At 45.5% G+C, this 20466-nt stretch overlaps 1 protein-coding gene across 5 annotated transcripts in view; it reads left to right on the forward strand.

Annotated features, from left to right (window-relative positions):
* LOC132575967 (uncharacterized) overlaps window positions 1-20466 on the forward strand; it is an 88610-nt gene that overhangs the window by 52127 nt on the left and 16017 nt on the right. For 2 of the 5 annotated variants that reach the window (XR_009555719.1, XR_009555720.1), the window contains 8 exons: window positions 1055-1155; window positions 2128-2218; window positions 5931-6068; window positions 6959-7215; window positions 7799-7922; window positions 9402-9628; window positions 10553-10708; window positions 11473-11572. Coding sequence is in view for 3 of the 5 variants with exons in the window: in XM_060244659.1 (XP_060100642.1) it covers window positions 9590-9628; window positions 10553-10708; window positions 11473-11690; window positions 14398-14581; window positions 16142-16288; window positions 18717-19145; window positions 19540-19659 (1293 nt within the window). In the remaining 2 variants the exon portion in view is untranslated. Of the gene's footprint in view, window positions 1-1054; window positions 1156-2127; window positions 2219-5930; window positions 6069-6958; window positions 7216-7798; window positions 7923-9401; window positions 9629-10552; window positions 10709-11472; window positions 11691-14397; window positions 14582-16141; window positions 16289-18716; window positions 19146-19539; window positions 19660-20466 lie in introns of those variants that run through there. The other 3 variants (XM_060244659.1, XM_060244668.1, XM_060244679.1) reach the window with 3 other exon arrangements.

The raw sequence follows: 20466 nt of genomic DNA on the forward strand, positions 1-20466 counted from the left end.
GAGCTAGATATTTCCTTTTAAGAATAAAAGGGGGAGGGGTCAGAGGAGCTAGTTGATTGTAGCAATAAATCTTCATTGCACAGAACTGATCAAGGAATGATCATTTTTTGTTTGTTTGTTTTAATCTTGAAAAAGCCCTGTAATTGTATGGCAGGAGAGGGAGGAATTGGCAGCTATAGAGGTCTGAGGAAGAAAAATGTGGTGGAAACTGCTATGTGAACACAGTGGCAATGAGAGCAACACTGTGTAGAAGAGAACTGTCCCTGTGTAGAAGAGACCCTGGTCTTGTTGGGCCAGAACCAGTGACCAGGCTTCTAGAGCAGACAAAATGGATGTCTATAGCTGCAGCCTCCTGCTTACAGTTGGATGAGGATAAAACCTTGAGCCAGCAGGACAGTTTAGCTAGCAAGTAAATGAGTGTAAGTGCCTCATTGCGCTGTTTTTTAGTCACCTGTGCACACTAGAGAAGAGCAGTGTTGGTTGCTAGGCAATAGCCCATTTAGTTTCCCCAGCAGCTTTGCTTGCCTCCGAGAACAGACTTCAGGCCTTTTGTCCAGGTCTCAGCCTAATACAATAAATTTGCAGCTTGAAGCAGTATGGAGAGAAGAGGTGAGAGTGGCAAGTGACAACCTCCTATCTCCTGCATACCTCCTTACTAGATAGCCCCTATCAAGAGTGCAAAATGTTCCTTCAGTTGTTCCAAACACTTGGCACCAAACCTGTCTTCTTTTTCAATCACCATAACTCATACATTTTGATTGTGCTCTTGTCCCTCAAGGACCCCACAGTCAACACCCTGCATTCCAAGTGGTTAGAGTTGTTCAGAGTGTAATTCCCCCCTCCCATTTTTTAAAATTTTATGCTAGAATAAAATGTTATATAATCTAGAGCAGGCTACTGATAAACTCTTTGCAATGTCTGTGTAACAGCAGAGGTGGATGAAGGCAAATTCTCAGAAACTGACTCAATAAGGTTGGAGGATGGTCCTGCCTCATCCCAACAAACCTCACTTACCTTAATAGCAGCATTCTGAATAAGGGCTGTCTTGCCCTAGGTGCAGAAGAGCATCCTAGGAAGTGTGGCAGAACGTGCAAGAGGCCTGGAAGGCCGGCCAACTTCAACAGGAAGAGAGTCTGTTCACAATGACAGCAAGAGGTACTGCCAGCACATGTAATACTGTTCTAGGAGAAGATTTCTAACGGGAAAAAGAATAGTGAGGGAAGTGGCTGTGGGATGGTCCAGGTTGCTTCGTGGAATCTGCTACAGTGCTTATCAACAGGTTCATGCAAGCTAAAATTTTGGCCTACCTCCCAAGAAAGGGACAGCTCCTCAGGTCAGGACTGAGATCCCAACCCCTGTAGGTATATTCTGGGAGTCCTGTTTTTTTTTTAAATGGTACTGTATGATAGAGCCTATGAAGCTGTGGGTTGGATTCAGTGACCCGTCACCAGAAGGCACTAACATTCATGGTGTTTCCCACTTTCCCCTTCCTCTCAGCCGACTCCTAGGGTTCTGGGCTTCTCACTAAGCCATGTAGCTTACTCTATATGGGTCCCACACAACCCCAGGAATCAACTTGTGTAGGATGAGAAGGGAATGCTGGGGGATCTGAAAGTGGAGATACTCCACTATACTGAGACAACAACCCCAAGTGTTAATGAACATGTATTACTTATGTTCTTATAAGGATGATTAACATGTGGAATTCACTGCCACAGGAGGTGGTGGCGGCCACAAGCATAGCCACCTTCAAGAGGGGTTTAGATAAAAATATGGAGCAGAGGTCCATCAGTGGCTATTAGCCACAGTGTGTGTGTGTGTGTGTATATATATAAAAATTGCCACTGTGTGACACAGAGTGTTGGACTGGATGGGCCATTGGCCTGATCTAACATGGCTTCTCTTATGTTCTTACTTGAAGTCTGATTCAAACACACATATTCCTCCTGTTCAGTGACTTATAGCTGAACATATGAACTGCCTCTGTTCAAAAATGCATTACCAATGAGGTGACATCAGATATAATGAATGCTCAGCTGGTTGTTTCACACATGCATGCTTGGTCTTGTAATTGTTGACTGATGAACCAGAATGTACCACCTTCCCCATATTCTCTGTCTACTGCAGGAGGAGGAAGCTTTCCAAACAGCCAAACACACTGAAGGACCCACCCCAGCAAAAGTCCCACTTTCAGGGTTTCTGCCTGACTGCTGATGCGGTAATGTCCTCTGCACAAACCCTGGTGAAATTCTGAAAGTGCAGTCCTGTGCAGAATTATTCTAGGCTAAACCCATTGATTTCAATAGATTTAGGCAGGAGTAAGGATAGGACTGCGCTGCTGTTTTCTTGTATTGTGACTCATATCATTATATTCACTGTTGTAGCCATGACAGTTTTCTCAATGTTTCTCAGCAGGGTGTGTTCTGTAAACGGCCTAAAGACTGTCTGGCTGTCCTGATACCACTACTTGCCATGGACAAACTAGACATGGTGGTGGCATTTCCTTTTGTTTAAATATGCAAGGAGGTGCGGCTGAGAAGGGCAGATTCCTCCCACCCCATATGTAGCCCTATAGCTTGGCTTTCTCAGACTCTTTACCCTCAGCTGAGCTCTGATAGTACAGATGATCTCAGCTGGGCAAAGGGCTTTTGGGGTGGGATTCTCTCCCAGTTCTTTCTGAAGTCCCAATAGACAGGCATATGATAGTGTAATATCACTAGGCTGCTATTGTACCTGTACATGTGTAAAGTAGACACGCATAATGTGTGAATCAGCCCTCTTCCAGATGGGATCCTAGTTACAAACCAAAATAGTCAAACATAGGAAAACACCAGCATGATGTAGTACAGGGGTGTCAAATATGTGGCCTGGGGGCCGAATCAAGCCCCTGGAGGGCTCCTATCAGGCCCCCAAGCCGCTGGCTATCATCTGCTTCCTTCTCCCTCTCTCTTACTTTCTTCTGCACAGTTTGCAAAGCTTGCTCAATTGTACAGGAGCTACAGAGCAAAACCTCTATTTTCTCCATTGGCTGAAGCTACTGCCTTGGGAGGGGGATGCAGAGCTTGCTTTGCCAGGCTCTCTCAATCCCACAGCAGAGCTACTGAGCCAAGCTTCTCTTCCCTCTATTGGCTGAGACTCCGCCCCCTCCTGGTCCCCTGGGGAAGGAAGGAAAGAGCCAGAGCTTCCTTTGCCCAGCTCCCTGGATCCTATGGGAGAAATACACAGAAAGCACCTTTAAGACCAATAAGTGCTATAGTTTTAAGCATGTTTTATTTTATTTTTTTTTAAATTGCTAATTTTGTTTCCTTTATAAAGTTTATATCTCTGCTACCTAATTTTAAACAGGTATGCATATGGCCCAGCCCAACATGGCCTGATTCAACAAGGTCTCATTTATGTCAGATCTGGCCCTCATAACAAATGAGTTCAACACCCCTGGTGGAGTGGTTAACAGAAGAAGAAGAATTGCAGATTTATACCCCGCCCTTCTCCCTGAATCAGTGACTCAGAGCAGCTTACAATCTCCTATATCTTCTCCCCCCACAACAGACACCCTGTGAGGTGGGTGGGGCTGAGAGGGCTCTCACAGCAGCTGCCCTTTCAAGGACAACCTCTGCCAGAGCTATGGCTAACCCAAGGCCATTCCAGCAGATGCAAGTGGAGGAGTGGGGAATCAAACTTGGTTCTCCAAGATAAGAGTCCACGCACTTAACCACTACACCAAACTGGCTCTCTACTTGAGAGGAGGACTCTACTGGAGAACTGGGTTTTCATTCTCCACTCCTGCACATGAAACCTGCTGGGTGACCTTGGGGCAGTCACAGTTCTCTTGGAACTCTCTCAGCCCCACCTACTCCCCAAGGTGTCTGTTGTGGGGAGGGAAAGGGAAAGGTGATTGCAAGCCACTCTGGGTCTCCTTAGGGCAGAAAAAGCAGGTTGTAAAAATCAACTCTTCTTCTTCTACCTGTCCTAGCAGATGCTGCTAACTTAAGAGCCAACGTCTGGCTAAACAGAACATGTTCAAATCTGAATTTAAAGCACCACACTCTCTCTTAGGAATCTGTGATAAAGTTATGAGACTCTGCGACAAATCTGCAGAGAAAAATTGTGTATTTCTGAAAAGAGAGATGATTTATTGAGAATATATCTAATGCTTTTATGCAGTCAGAATAAATGCATAGAATACTAGAATTCCCACAATAAATGCAGATATTCCAAATGTCCACATGCATTGTGCATAATATTGAGAGAGAGGATAAGAGAGAAGGAGCAACAAGGAAAGTGGCAATTATATCCTGGTCGGACCCTGAGTAGGGAAGTTATCTGGGAGATTTGGAAGTATAGGTATGCAAAGCTGGGAGGCATGGAGTTTCCTGAAGGATGCTTCCATGGCCAAGATCAAGGGAACCAAGCAGACTAAGTTAAGTAAAATTCCAAAGGTAAAATCCGAGTAGAAATCCAGGTGAAAAGCCCATAGAATTGGTCACGAAGAGCAAGACTGAACCATGTAGAGTAGTCTTCAACAAGAATTGGATTCTGAACTCAAATTGGAACATTTTGACAGCTTCTGATACAGGGGATGAGATTAAAGGACAATGGATTTTAATCTCTGAGCTAGAGAAGGGGAACAGATTTCAGATGAGCTCAATGAGCAGTTCCCTGACTAGTTGGCAGGGTGGTGGTGGAAGTTCCCAGACCCTGAGAACTTCTTCAGATAAAAAAAGAAAGGGAAGTTGTCTGGTAAGGAAATGGTGTGTTGAAGGCAATCTTAGTTATGTAATCCAAAATAATCAAGCACCAGAAGTGGATACAAATAGTACAAGTCAGGAATCATACGAGGGAGAAGGTTTCAATAGTTCGAGGCTGATGTTGCTGAAATCTTCTTTTGTCAGGAGGAATGTGACTACGGAGTATTCTGTCAAGCACACCTTGACTGGGAGCTGAAATGGCTTGAATAATGGGTCTAAAAGCTTTCAGTGCATGAGTGAAGCTGCTTTGGATCCTTATTGGGGAGGGGAAAGTAGAGTATAAATATCTAAATAAATAAATCCTTTTCAGCTGGATAAGAGCAGCTCCCCATCAGTGACAATCAGCTGGACTTGTAGTATGTGTCTAAGAGGGAAACAGATTAGGCTGGTTGTCACGGCTGGGGCCGGGTCAGGCAAAGTCCAGGGGCAGTCCGAGGTCTGTAGCCAGTAAGCAGGAGGGTCCGAGGCGCCAAATCCGAATCATTGTACAAGTATCGCGGGTCCGAGGTCCAGAAGTCACAAGCCAAAGTCAGGGAGTCCAGAAACCAAAGTCAAGCCGGAGTGGATGCTAGAACATCAGGGAGATGACTAGTTGCTTCCACAAAGCCTCCTCCCAAAGCCTACAGCTATATAGCCCTCTGCTGGCTGTTGCCCATTTGGGCTAATTGCTGGCTCAGAGATGCAGCCAGGATCCTGTTACAACTCAAGCATCCTTGCTCTTAGAAGGGCCAGAATCCTCTCAAAACGCAGGGCTCAGGGAGCGTCTTGCTTGTGAGCGTGCCGCCCTCCTCCGATCCCTGAGGTCCTGACGGAGGCGGTCACGCACACGCGCCACCCGAGAGGGCGAGGCAGGGGGGCTGGGATCTTCTCCAGCAGGAGGCAGGGGCACTGGTGCAGGTGGCAGGGGCACAGTTTCTTCTGCAGGCTCCACTTCCTCTGCAGGGTCCCCAGCACCCATGACACTGGTGGGTGCTGTAGCTCAGTCATGGCGCACACATTTTATTTACACGCAGAAGGTCTAATGTTTAATTCATGGCATGTTCAGTTAAAAGGATCTTGGTTAACAGGGCACTGGGAGGAATCTCTGCTGAAGACCTCTAGTGTAGACAGGGCTAGATGGGCTCTGTACAAGGCTGTATCACACGTTCACGTGGTTCAGTGGTACTTGTGTGTACTTTTTAGGAACTACAGCAGTTGCTGCGTACTGGCCATAGATGGAGTCCGCAAATGGAAGATGCCCTTGAAGAGCTGGAGGATCTCTGGGCAGAGCTGAAAAGAAGGCATCAAGAGAATGGTGTGGCCCTGAGGGAGACTGATACAGTGAGTAAGAGTTGCTGCTGAAAGCAGTGACTTTCTTTTTCTTTTCTCTTCTACTACGTATGTGTATAACATGTCATGTACTGTGATGTCATGCCATTGTGTTTCCTGACTCTACCAAAAGCAAATGGTGACGGGGAACAGGGCAAAGAAAAACCCTCAGTGTTTAATTGTTACAACATGAGCTAAGTTATACTAGATTTTACAAAGGAGGAGGGGGGACACACAGCTTCCATTTTTGACAGAAGCGATGTATTTCAGCTAATATGTAGTTCAATGCACATGCAAAAGGTTCTTTGTTTAGAGCTTTGTCCTGCATTGCTCATGAGGTGTCTTCTGAAGAAACCTGTATTCCAGAAATCCCCAGCACAGTGTCTATGGACACCATGGTGCCCACCAGCACCTTTCCTGATGTTCACCAAACGTTTTTAGAAAGTATGTGGGGCCAAATGGGACTTTTGCCCAGCAAAAGCTGTCAGAGATTTGATTGACTGCCACTGCAGCACAAGGATCTTCCCTTTGTGACTGAAGATAAGCTGTGGTAGCCATTTTATGGCTGGCTCTGCCTCCTGCAGCAGCTGTTTTGTGGCTGCACCCACCATGCTGTATCAGAAGTCCAAAGGTACCCATAGGCTCAGAAAGTTTGGGGACACCTGCAGTATCCCTGCTTGCACTACAGTCAGTTCAGGCTCTTGTGTGGCAGTCAGTATAAAGTTCAGAAAAACTTGAATCAGCTCAGTTCTGATGTGAGAGTTCCATTTTTCTTCCACACTGAAACTTAACCCTTGTGCTTAGGGTACTTTCTCTTCCTCCTGCAGAGCATGTTCAGTCATGGGGACAATACTCAGGCCATGTGTCACTGCCTTGCCTGAATTATGCCTTACTGTTTGTAGGCCCTGCAGTTGGTTGCGGAGCTAGAAGAGGCTGAATGTTGGCTCGGAACTGTGACAGACCTAATCTCAGAGCCAACAGCTGTGAAGAGCCTTGATAACATTCATGAAGACCTGCAGAAGATCGACAGTCTGGAGAACCAGGTTAGGGCATGGAGCATTAAGCTTCAAGCCCTGCAGGAGGAAATACAGATGCGACCCTCCCTGGAACACACAGCAGCTGCCATGATTCAGAGGAAAATGGAAAGAGTAAAAGAAAAGTGAGTTCTAAGAACAGGGTGGTGGGAGGGTTCTGTGTGGAGCACAGGAATCAGATTAAGAAGCCAGGAGTCCCAGGAGTGGGAAATGGGATCACATTTCTCCAGGGAAATATGGTTTGGGAAGAATGGGTTGGGAACAGCCAGAAAAGAGGCAGTGTGGTAAAGCTGCAGTACTGCAGTCGGAGCCCTCTGCTCACGGCCTGAGTTCAATCCCAGCGAAAGCTGGTTCAGGTAGCCGGCTCCAGGTTGACTCAGCCTTCCATCCTTCCGAGGTCAGTAAAATGAGTACCCAGCTTGCTGCGGGGAAAGTGTAGATGACTGGGGAAGGCAATGGCAAACCGCCCCATAAAAAGTCTGCTGTGAAACGTTGTGAAAGCAACATCACCCCGGAGACAAAAACGACTGGTGCTTGCATAGGGGACTACCTTTTTACCTTTAATAAGGCTACACTTACAGCTTAATATTCATCCTCCATCCCTGACAGATTTCCTGTTTTATGGAATCAACTGAACAATCTTAGATGACACTTTCTTCTGTGCTGTGGAACAGATTGGCACCTAGATCCATATGTTTTTCCTACCAGGTTGACCTGTGTTCAAGAGGCCCTTCAGCGTTGGGCATCAGAGCTGTGCGATTCCCTAGTTTTAACTGAATTCTTACAGAATGTGCAGATGGAAGAGATGCTCAGCCAGAAGAACAACACACTGGTGAGATGAAAAAAAGAGTTAGATGGGGTAGGCAAAATTGAAGGGGGGAAGCTCCCTTTTGTCAGAATCATGGTGACTAGGGGTATGTAGGGTTTTTTCCCCTCAATTTTTTTTAGTTCAGGTCTATTGGACCTGAAAAAAATTCACGATTCCTTAAAAAATCTAGATCACAATACTGATAAAGAACTTGGATCTGGGATTTTTCGAAAATGCCAGGTTTCTTCGGACCCAATAAACCCAAACCAAAAAAATACAGAGGAAAAAAAAGCAACTGGGAAGCTGCAAAAATCAGTTGAGAGGTGGGACTCTTTGGGGTCATCCCATTAAATCGGACTGTCCAAAAGGACTTGCAAAGCAGCAGATCTTGCAAGGAGAGTTCTTCTCACAGGCTCTTCTGAGCCATCTGGTTTAAACCAGACAGCCCAACAGAGCCCACCAAGCAGCTGATCTTGCAGGGAGAACTTTCCCCGCAGGCTTCACTGGAGGTCTCTTCAGCAATTGGTTGAACAGGCCAAAAGAGCTCCAGCTGAGTTGGTGGCGAGAGTGCCCCCCTCGGGATGCCAAAATATACTAGAAGATAAGGTGTTTTTCAGGTATATTTTTTCTTGGCATATACCCAAATGCACACCCGTAATGTTGATTAAAGGGAACCGCCATATTAGGGGAGGGACGGTGGCTCAGTGGTAGAGCATCTGCTTGGTAAGCAGAAGGTCCCAGGTTCAATCCCCGACATCACCAACTAAAAAGGGTCGAGGCAAAAAGGTTTGAAAAACCTCAGCTTGAGACCCTGGAGAGCTGCTGCCGGTCTGAGTAGACAATACTGACTTTGATGGACTGGGGGTCTGATTCAGTATAAGGCAGCTTCTTATGTTCATATTCAGAGGTAGTAAACTTCTGATACCCAATACTAGGAAGCAATATCTGGGGAAGGTCTTGACATTTGTGCCCATTCGTTGGCCTTCCAGGACAGTATGTTAGACACTCTGCAGAACTTGCTGGACTAGGTGGGCCACTAGTCTGATCCATCTGGGCTCTTATTTTGTTCTTATGATTTTGCATATATGGAGCAGACTACGTTTAGTTTAACTATGGACATCTTTTCTGTGAAGGACTGCTGTTGCTTGTTCAAGTCTCTCTGTAAAGGTCATTGCCAAAAACCTTTGTTTTCAAATATACTAGTAGAAATTCCATTTAAGTTTTCCTGTGCAGCCTTGGGAAAAGCCATGGTTTTCAAAATCATATTCCTTACTTGCAAAAATGGAGATAATGGTAATCTTATTCTCAAAATTCCCTTGTAATAAATAAAGCCAGGGATATGGATTATTATGTATATAAAACACATGAGTTATATAAGGTACAATAGCATTTGTTGTGTCTAATTAAAGGCCACTACAGTCAGTCACAAAGAATATAAAATATGAATAAAAAATAACATCATATAGATCTCTAACCATGTTTTCTGTCCATTGTTTGGTTTAGAGAGTGGCTAACCAGCTAAGCTCACAAGAATCTTTGCCCTTCCTCATAGCCCATGGAGGGCAGCAGCTGAGCAGTAAGGACCTGTGCAGACCCCTGGAGGAACTGCAAGAGGCTGTAGAGATGCTTAATGATGTGGTAAAAGAACGTGAACGGGCTGTGGAGGCAGCAACTCAGACAGAGAACCTGAAATGCTATGTGCAGGCTTTGAAAGATGGGAAGAAACAAGGGTAAGAGAGGGTTAACAGAAGGGTTCATAATACACCAGCATTTCCCTGTTGCTGCTCTTCAGATTTTGGTTTGGCTTGTCCCAGCTCTGTCCTTCAAATGGGGGAGAAGGGGAGGTCCTGAAAGGAATGTAGCAGTTTGAGTCATGTGAGATTAGGAAGAACACCATTTCCTGAAATAAGCCAGATTCTCTGTGAGAAAAGAAGACTTGATAGGGTAAGGCACACACATTTGGATTAATTTGTGGGGGGTTTAAAGGAAAGTCTGACAGTGAAGGAGAAGGATTATCTACTGGACAATGAATGGAAACCATGAAAGAACATCTTGTCCATCCAAAACAAGTATTTGGGGCAAAGCTACTAGGTGTTTTAATATGGTGCTGAGGTGATATCTGTATTACCATTCCATCTCTTGTTTCTGTTTAGTTTCATTTGCTCCTCTCTGTTTCCATACAATATCTTGGCACACTTTCCATGCATGTAAAGAATAGAGGTACAATGAAGTATTGCTGCCCTGCCACAGAACCATAGAATGGAGCCCTAATCAGGAGGGGCATCCAGGTTGAGACATAGACTCTGCACCAACTGTTCCTTGTACAATGTGAGACATATTCTATAAAAATCAGTTGTTGTAGCTTTCATGCTAAGAAACATGCAGAATGGTACAAATTACATTGGTGAAGTATGAACTGTTAAAAACTGCTTGGGGTATTTTGACATGTACAAACCACACAAAAATCATCTTTTAGCAGGGGGCAGGAGTACAAGACTAAGACCCTGAAACCACCAGCTTCTGTCCTGGGGCTAAACAGAGGCTTGCATGTCTGAATGACTGTTTCAGAATTGTGGACCAGACTAAAGAAGGCTCTCTCCAATGGCATGGGCAGCACATTGCATGACCTTTAAGCTTCACTGCTCTCTTCCCAGCTGTCCTGGATCACCTCCCAGATGGAGACCTTGAGGGTCAATGCAGAAGCACTGGCTCAGGACCTCATCCAGGCAGAGAAAAGCTTTGCCACAGTGAAAAGTGAGCAGGAGCTGCTGGAACTGCAGGTCATGTTGAGAAGGCAACAAGAGATAGAGGTGAGAGCAAGAGGCACAGTGCAGATCGCTGAATTTGGCTTCTCCCAAAGGAGGATCACATTGTGCTCTTACCCTTCAGTTTGATCTGTCTGGCATCAGGTTAACTTGCTTTTGTTTGATGCCCCAACCCAGATTTCAGCTGATCGCAAAATATGTATTAGGTTTGGGATGTGATTGGCCTCTTTTGCTTCACCTTGGTGCAGGTATATGCATTCAAAGTCACTGGGGGCTATCCATCAAACAGTATCCTCTAGTCAGAACATCCCATTCTGGCACTTTTGGATTTGTCAGAGTGGGAATTCCTGATAGCCTGTGGACAGCAGATCAGAGTGCATTCCTAGTGCTGTTGTCTGGCAACAGCAGAATCCAAGCCAGGCATTATGAGGCACAGGTCCCATTTATACAGATATAAGGTTGGCAGCAGCCAAAAGGAATCAATGTGGTGCTCATAGACTTTGGGATCCGGGATCTGACACCACATCACATTTAAGTTGCATTTCCCCTGTGGCAGTGGTGAAGAGCCAGGGTGTTACAGCCTGTAGTGCCAGAGAGAGCCTTGAGTATCTGTCCTTCCACCCAAGGCACTCATGCATACACCACACAGAGGTCATTGCCTCTAAGCTCTCACTCGTCTGTTTAGCATAGATGTTATGCTTCTGGCCTCTGAAAAGCAGAAGGGAGAATGGAAAGGGATCAGCGGAGCCAGAAGGTCCCTGTTGCTGGGTCTTGTTACCATTCTGAATGCTGCTGTCCATTTTCCACAGAGTGATATGTCTGACCTGGAAGTGGACCTGGAGGACCTGGGCAGAGCAGCTACTCAGCTGGAAGAGCCCTGCCTCGTTCAGACATGTGACAACTCCAAGGGGATTCAAGAAACACCAGAAGCTTGGAAGGAGCTGCAAAAGCTGGTGTTCGAAAATGCAGTCCGTGGAGAGCGTGCTGTTCGTTTGCGGCAATTCTTCAGAGATTATTTGGCCATTATGTAAGTCCGTGGCCTCTGGCAGTTATTTTGTATCTCTGGAATATTTAGTTGCAAGATGGCCTGAAGCAGCCTTTAAAGTTCCGGGTATCACTACTCCACAATGTGTGTATGTGCAACTATATAAAGTGTATGATTCCACCACATAGCTTTGTAATTGGTCTTATGTCTTATATTTAATTTCCAGATCAAGATGGGTAGCTGTGTTAGTCTGTCTGTAGCAGTAGAAAAGAGCAAGAGTCCAGTAGAACCTTAAAGACTAACAAAATTTGTGGCTGGGTCAGGGCCAGCCCTGCCACTAGGCAATTGCCTAGGGAGCTGGCCTTCTGGGGGCACCAAATTGGGCGCCCCCCATGAGACTCGCTGAAGTTTTCAGTGCGGAGGGGGGGCACCAGAAGTTAGCCTTGCCTAGTGTGCCAGACAGTCTAGGGCCAGCCCTGGGCTGGGTATGAGCTTTCGTGAGACACTGCTTCAGAGAGCAGATTTTTATTTCCAGTAAGTGTTTCCTGTTCTGCTTCATCAAGGATGTATCTTGCCCTCTGAAAGCTAGAAAAACAATACAGTGAGAAGAGCTGACACTTTTTAGCTGATTAAAGCTTGGATACTCTGAGGGACTCTTAGGACCAAACCAGAGAAGATACTGAGAGTTCTCTATACAGAGTTCTATACGGGGCCGACATACCTGCGGGACCGCCTCTCCCCATATGAGCCCCAAAGGCTGCTGCGATCAGCCAACCAACATCTGCTGGTCATCCCTGGCCCTAAGGACGTCCATCTTGCCTTGACCAGGGCCAGGGCCTTCTCGGCCTGGTGGAATCAGCTCCCTATGGAGATACGGGCCCTACCAGATTTGTTACCTTTCTGTAGGGCCTGTAAGACAGAGCTGTTCCACCAGGCATTTAGTTGAGGTAAGCAGGCGTCCTTTACTTTATTGCCTATACCATCGGCTATCCACCCCCACAGTGATGCATCATCTGAACTACCATACCTGGGCCCCTGGATGATTATACTCCAAGTTGCGCTACGCGCCCGCCCGCCTTTGTTATGTAGTACTGTGTTGTGCTGTTGTTTTAATTGTATTTATTGGTTTTATTGTATTTATTGGTTTTATTGTATGTGACCAGTTTTACCCGAATGTAATCTGCCCTAGGCCCATCTGGGAAAGGGCGGAATATAAATTTACCAAATAAATAAAATAAATAAAAGCTTTTTATTTCTAGTAAAATAGCAGATATATGAAACCCCAGTTAGGGCTAGGACTGTGTTGCAAGAAGTAGTTTACCAACCTTACCCACCGCCCCGAAACACACACAAACACAAAGCATGGTCTGATCAGACTGAGGTCTCCTGTCACTGCTGCTAAGCCGTTTACCTATAAAAATGCTCCGGAAGCCTTTTCATACATTTTCAAGTCAAACTGGCCTTATTTGACCATGACCTCCATGCACCATTTTTCTGACTACTAAGCTGCTGTTTTTCCCATTTAGGCAAGCATACAGGCCCTGACCTGTATAATGTCCCTAATAGAGCAAGCAGCAGCTCTGTGGGTAGGATTGCCAGCCTCCAAATGGCTCCTGGAGATCTCCAGGTGACCAAGATCATTTCATCTAGAGAAAATGGCTGCTTTAGAGTCTGGACTCTATGGTATTGTGCCCTGCTGAGGTCCCTTCACTCCCTTCGACCCACTTTCCCCAGGTTCCACACCCAGAATCTCCAGGTATTTACCAACCCTGAGCTGGCAACCTTATCTGTGGGGGCTGTTTTAGGTCAGGAAAATGGTATCATGGGCAACATTCCAGGCATGATATGTGTGGTTCCTGGGGCTTTCCTGCTTCCAATAAATCAAAGAAAAACCTCCTTTGGTTCAATTTAAACAACGAAATGTGGGGTGGCTGTAGGTGGAGCTTCCATGTGGAAGCTGTGGTTACAGCCAATCCGGGGAGGGGGAAGAACTAACTACCTTCCAAGTGGTGGCACTAAGCTTCATTCACATGACTGCCCTCCCCCTTTTTTTAGCCCTTTAATGCCTTTTTCTCCCTCAGCTGGGAAAGTAGAAGGGGTGGTGGTGGTGAGATTCCTGGCCTGCAGAGGATCCTGGTGGGACTGTCATTGCAGAGAAGGTAGAGTGGCAGCGGCAAGGATGTGGTGTGTGGATGCCAGCCACCATCCTGGACACTTTGACGTCCATTGTTATTTTCACTGTGGGAGGTGCCTTTGCAGGTCTCTGTGAGGAAGTGGTCATAGCCACTTGCCCATCCAGGTCAACAAGCAAATAGTGGTGGCATCTTGAAGCAGCTGCTTCTGCTGACTCACCTGCCCACACGTTTCCTTTCTTCATTTCAAGGAGGCAGCAGCAACTCTTAGCTGCCAAGGCTGGGTGGGGAGGTGCACTGAACTAGTGGCAAGCAGCTCTGCCCCCTGTTGTCTGGCAGATGCAAGAACAGGAGAGGAGACACAGATGACAGCATGTGCATCAAAAACAGAGGTGGCCTCAGACTTTTGGGGAGCTCAGTCCAGCTATCACTTCTGTGGCAGTGTGGTGCAGTGGTCGGGGGTGACTGTGGTCTCTCCTGGGGCTCAAGGGCTTTGGCAGTCTGAGGTTTCTGTGGGATTCTTCCTGCCTCGATAACACTCCACTCCAAATCTTGTATGGAGTTCCTATTAGCTGCCGTTTTCTGATAAATCTGTCTCTCTTTTCTTGACTTCCTAGCTCCTGGACAGAAGACACCCGTGCTCAGATCTTCTCATCAGACAGTCTGAGCAGCGCTCATGGTCTGTCAGAGAATCGGAGCGAGGAGCTGGAGAGCAACATTGAAACTAAGTTGAAGGAGTTTGAAGAGTTGGCAGCTGCAGGATGGAAGCTGGTGGCTGAGGAGCATGACCTGAGTGAGACAGTAAGTGTAGAAGGCTGTTGTCTAGAAAAGGCCTTCTGGGCTCCTGCTGATATTTTTTTTTGAATGTCAGCCTTTGAGCATAGTTGCAGGACACTTGGATTGTTCACTTTGTAAAGGTGTGCACTTGGCAAGATGCCATTGAGAAATGGCGGCTTGCAGTACAGGCAGCCATTTCTATATTCGTAGGGACTACTCTGTTTACCAGACTGTGATCCTAGAATAAAAGAGTATTCTATTATACAGACTCCCAAATGGTCAGGCTCCTTACTCAAATTGGCCACATGAGCCTGCCTGTGCCCTCAAACTGGCTCCTGGTGTTTGCAAGGAGGCTTTTTCACCATGTCCTCCAGTCTGGAATTACTTGCCCCAGGATGGTCAGTCAGGCCTCTTCCCTTTTGGCTTTCTGGGAAAATGACTTTATTCCAGAAAGTATTTGGCATTTTTATTCCTTGAAGCTGTTTTAGTCTGTGTGCTCTATCGCTGATTGCATGGCTCATTTATCTCTGCTGCTTTTAACATTTGACAGTTTTCTTGAGGGTTTCTTTTTTGGGGGGAGGGCTGTTTTTAATTACTGCTTTTATGCTGCTGCTGTCTGCAGTTTTGAATCCCTTAGGATTTCTTTTAAGTGTGTTTTGCAATTTTATCTTGTGATATGACTCTCGTACTTTTTTGTGACTGAAAAGCAAGGTGTTAATCAAGCTAGGATAGGATTGTCAGATCCAGGTTAGAAAAGTCCTGGAGATTTGGAGGTGGACCTGGGGGGGGGGGGTGGGAGGGGGGATAGGAACCTCATTGGTATACAGCGCCACAGAGCCCACCTTCCAAATGTCCATTTTCTCTAAAGGGACTGATTTCTGTATACTGGAAATGAGCTGTAATTCCAGGGGATCCCCAAGTCCTACCTGGAGGCTGGCATCCCTACTTAGCATCCAGATCACATCAGATAATTAGCCACAAAACACATTGATTGGTTGCTGGGAACCAATTTCTCAGACTCAGTAATTCCAGTTGACCAATTGGAATCAACCAATTCCAATTCAGAGGTGGTAATCCAAAGTAGAATACCTCTGTCTTTCAGAACTTGGAAAAACATTCTTAAGAGTGAAATTTTGAAGAAATATTTTATTGTAGATTTGATTGGTAATTTGGTGTTGCCAGGGGCCAAATAAACTACTTTAGGACATCAGTTGGCTATCCATGACTTAGAAGAACCCGGTGAGGCAGTTTTACTAGTGAGTTATGCATTCAGTGAGGCAAATCAGCTAGCACTCTTACTCGTTTGACCCAGAGGTAGAAAAAGCTCAGACAACACTGCTCAGTGGCAGCCACAATGTTTAAGTCCAAAGGGTTCAGTAGTCTATTCATTCCTGCTCCTGGATAGCAAATGTTGATGAAATTTCAGTTAGAAAGTAGCTCTTTTTACACAAGTGAAAGAGCCCTGGCAGGCATCTTTACTCTTCTTCTTGAGTCCATATTCAGTGGGGAAGGGACAGAATATTAGTAAGGCATTCTCAGTTCACATTTCTACCATCTTTATTTTCCTTTTTTGTCTCCCTTTAGATAAAGGAGCGAATGGAGGAGCTGCAGAGTATGTTGGGATGGATGATGATGCATTGGCGAGCACAGAGTTCTCAGAAGGAGCCTGGTACCAAGCATGGTGACTGGAAGAGTCAAGATGGCACTCAGAGTGTGCCCAAGAAGTACCAAGTTAGTATGGAGCCATCAAGTGGCTTTGTGAGAGCTCAGAAATGGGAAAACAGCCTTTTCTCTAGGCTTATTAAAGTGCAGCTACAGGATCAGTGTAATGCAGGAGAGCAAAATGATCTGGGATGAATGCTGTGGATGGGCTAATAGAGTGAGGTGGCATTTGGAGGGGACGTACTAAAACGAATGACAAGATGGTCCATAGGATGGTCCATAGGAAACAATAGCAGAACCTGGATGGTCCATAGGATATAATGGGAGAGAAGATTGTCCATTGACTTGCATGGGCTTCATTGAAAAGCTGGCAGACTACCTTTTCCCCTGTCAATCCATTCCTGGAGGTTGGCAGAGTACATTTTCCCTTGTCAATCCAGTCCTGGAGGTTGGCAGAGTACATTTTCCCCTGTCAATCTAGTCCTGGAGGTTGGCAAGGTACATTTTCCCCGTTAATCCAGTCCTGGAGGTTGGCAAGGTACATTTTCCTCGTTAATCCAGTCCTGGAGGTTGGCAAGGTATATTTTCCCCTGTCAATCTAGTCCTGGAGGTTGGCAAGGTTCCTTTCCCCCTGTCAATCCTCCGGCAATGCAGTCCCAGAGTGTAGCGACCCACCCTCCCCCTGGCAATCCCGTTCCAGGACACTTGTGGTATCTTTTGACTTTCCTGAAAGAATCCATTCCAGGTTTTTATTGCAGCCGTTTCTGTGCTTCAGTGTATTTCAATGAAGCCCATGCAAGTCAATGGACAATCTTCTTTCCCATTATATCCTATGGACCATCCAGGCTCTGCAATTGTTTCCTATGGACTATATTGTCATTCTTTTTAGTACATCCCCATTTGGAGGCTGTGTCCCCTTCCATTCATCAAGATTGATACAGCAGAGTCTCAGTTCAGTCTCCATTTCTCTGATCTGCAAAAGAATCCTAATCAATCCTTTCTTGTGAAGTTTTGCTGAATCTATGAAGGGAATATCTGCTCAGGGGATTATCACAGGAAATGGCACGTGTTGTACAATCTACACATCATTCCATGATTGTACCTGAACAGCACTTCACTTCCCATTTTCCTCATATGAAAGTCAGAACTTAATTAAATAAGAACAGTCCTTGCTGTGATGCCCTTTGCTTATGTTTGGATTAATATTTCCTGAAGTCTTGGTCAATGTTTGCTCCATCCTTATTCATTAGAGCCACTTTTCTTTCTAAAATAGTTGACGGAATTTGCAAATTACCTATTTGCATGCCTTTGTTCTCCATTACTGGAATTTTTCCCTTCTTGAAATTGTAAGCATAATTGAGTGTGTCCACTAGATTGTCCTTAGATCCATTTCCGGGGGGAGGGGATGTAGAAAAAGCCCAGCAGGAACTCATTTGCATTCTAGGCCACACCCCCAGATGCCAAGCCAGCCAGAACTGCATTCCTATGCATTCCTGCTCAAAAAAAGCCCTGTCCATTTCTAATATCTTCAGCTAGTTTCTTGTAGAGATGAGAGAGAGTGTGATTTTCTGCAGTAGCACAAGCCTAGCACTAGGTATCCATGGAATCACAAACAAGTCACCCAGCTAGCTATACTTGGACATGCTTCCTTGCTTCTGTCCTATTTCCCATCATGCAGATTTTGCAAGTCATGTTTGTGTTTGCTTGTTACATCAACTTCATCAAATGGGATGCAGGGGCTCCAGAAATTTAGTTATAAAAAGCTTTGCTGGATAGTGCGGGTCTGATCATCTGTCTGTCAGCCTAATCTACACTGCGAGATTATTGTAAGGATAAAATCATTGCTCTGAGCTCCTCAGAAGAAGGGCAGGATACAAATGAATAGAGTTCAAGTTCTGAGTCAAGTTAGTGCTCCACTATCCTGACACACATCATCTTTGGCCTGTTTCATATGGCTTCTCACTCTGCCAGTGAAAACAAAAAACTGCTCTTTTAACAGGAAACTAGATTGGGATGTTAAGAGATTTGTAAAAATATCATCTTACAGTATTATATTGTTTTTAAACTGTATCTAGCATATGGAGAGGGGCTTGATTAGGATCTCTATTATTATTATTTTTCTGGGGAGGGACTTGATTTGGATCAGGAGAAGAGGTGCAATTTCAGGATGGGAAATGGGTGCACCACAACCCCAGTATGAATTCCCCCTCTCCCCCCTCCCCAGCAACTGCAATTTACATTTTAAGACAGTGATCTGTTCACACATTTCCCAACCTCATGTCTAGTTTAGCTATAACAAGCTGAAATTTAACTGATGATGTTCTTTCCAGCTACAGTCAGAATACACTGTCCAGACAAATTCAGCCTTCAGGAGAGGGAGATCACTGTTCAAAAAGAAGGGGACAGACAAGAGGGATCCTAGATTCAGAAAACTACTGAAGCTCATTATCATTGCAACTTAATTATTTTTCTTTGACAATATTTTCTTGTTCTCCAGGTGAGGGTAGTCCCTGACGTAGACATACCTGATAAAGATGGTGTGACAAGACCCAATATCTTGGAAGAGCCTCCTTCCCCATTACTCTCCCTCCAAGGTGGTTCAGCATCACAGCACCCTGGGCAAGAGAGAACAGAGGATGCTGCTGCAGTCCTGCCTGTTGCCGATGCTCAGCCAATGTGTAAACTGAGCTTGAATGAATTAGTAAATTGCGTGCCTTCTGAGAAGGACACTCCCAAGGAAATACTGGCCCTAAAACCCACAGAGGGCCCAGTGCTACTGGTGCCACAACAAGATACTGGCAACCTGGGCAGCACAGTGAACTTGATCTTGAGCATTGGCAAGAAAGGGGAGGAAAAGGTGGGCGTTCTGGCATCAGCAAACCAAGCAGGAGTACCGGCATCAGTGGAAGAGGAGGGCTTGCACAAGGTAAGGTATTGTCATGTTCTGGGTAGGGCATTGGTAGAGTTTCTTGGTATCTCCTGTACAAGGAATGTATGTCCCTTGGGCAATGGTCAGATTTTCTGATGGATGCAAAGGAATTCTGAGTTGCTTAAGCAGGGCAGAGCAGGAACATCCGTTGGGGATAGTCAGCCTTACCAATGGAGAATTTGGGAGCTCCCAAATAAGCAGCAGCTTTGCACAGTTTGGATCATGGAGACCAGGAGCCCTGCTTCTTTTTTGTGAACTTCTGCAGTGTGCACTTGGTAGCATATCCTGCTGTCCCTCCTCATCGCACATGACTCCTTTTCCTCCTGTCTTGAGGGGACCATCCTTGCTGCTCCATCACTTTCTTTTTGTCTCTTTTTCTCCTCAAATCCAGCTCTATGAAACTAAACCCTCAGCCTATAAAACCTTTTGGAAGCGTTGCCAGGGGCTGCTAGGAAATACTTTGGGTAGTTTAAAGAGAAAGAAAAAACCACCCCACCAGCATGTGGAAGAGGTAAAATGGCTGGAGCAGGATGCATGCCTGCTAGAATAGATGCATGGTGCAAGAAAGCCCTTCACTAACCCCTCATGGCCTCCATTCAGATGCCACTCCAGAATGCACTGCAAGCAACCTTACAAGTCTCAGAAGTCACAGATACATCTTTCTCTCTTCTAGGGCTCCAGTGTAGGAGAAGGCAAACAAGTTGGATATTACATTACAGCCAATAATGTCTTCTTGATCTCCTCGGTGGTGATGGTGGGGGAAATGTAATTAGGAATTTCCCTTTATTTTGGCATTGTGAATTCTCTAGGTTGAAAACAGCAAAAGGGCAAAAAACCCAACCTGAGAAGCAAGTCAGGAATCTAGAAGGTTGAGCAGGTAGACAAAATAAGATACATGTATTTATTACTAAGTACACAGTAAATATAGATTAAAAAATAAAAATCACAAGGTAGTGTGCATCGCAGCAACAAATGTAACTTGCACATACAGTAACTAAGAGCAAAACATTGGTTACACAAAATAGCTACTAGACCAAATGCATTTCATCCCAGAGGGTCTTCTTCAGTAGTCGAAATAATGACAACACACACTGGAAATGTAAGTATAAAATATCTGTTCCAGATCAGGCAAGTTTTGTATGAATCCTAAACATAAAAGAATACCAAAAAAAGTAAAGATATTACCAAATTAAAACACACTAACTGGCCAGGATTCAGAAACAGCAAGTGACACATCAGGGAGGATTAGGGTTGCCAGCTCCAGGTTGGCAATCTGGAGGTTTTAGCGGTGGAGCCTGAAGAGGGCGGGTTTTGGGGA

The sequence above is a fragment of the Heteronotia binoei genome, chromosome 1, assembly GCF_032191835.1.
Source record: "Heteronotia binoei isolate CCM8104 ecotype False Entrance Well chromosome 1, APGP_CSIRO_Hbin_v1, whole genome shotgun sequence".
Classification (NCBI taxonomy): Eukaryota; Metazoa; Chordata; class Lepidosauria; order Squamata; family Gekkonidae; genus Heteronotia; species Heteronotia binoei.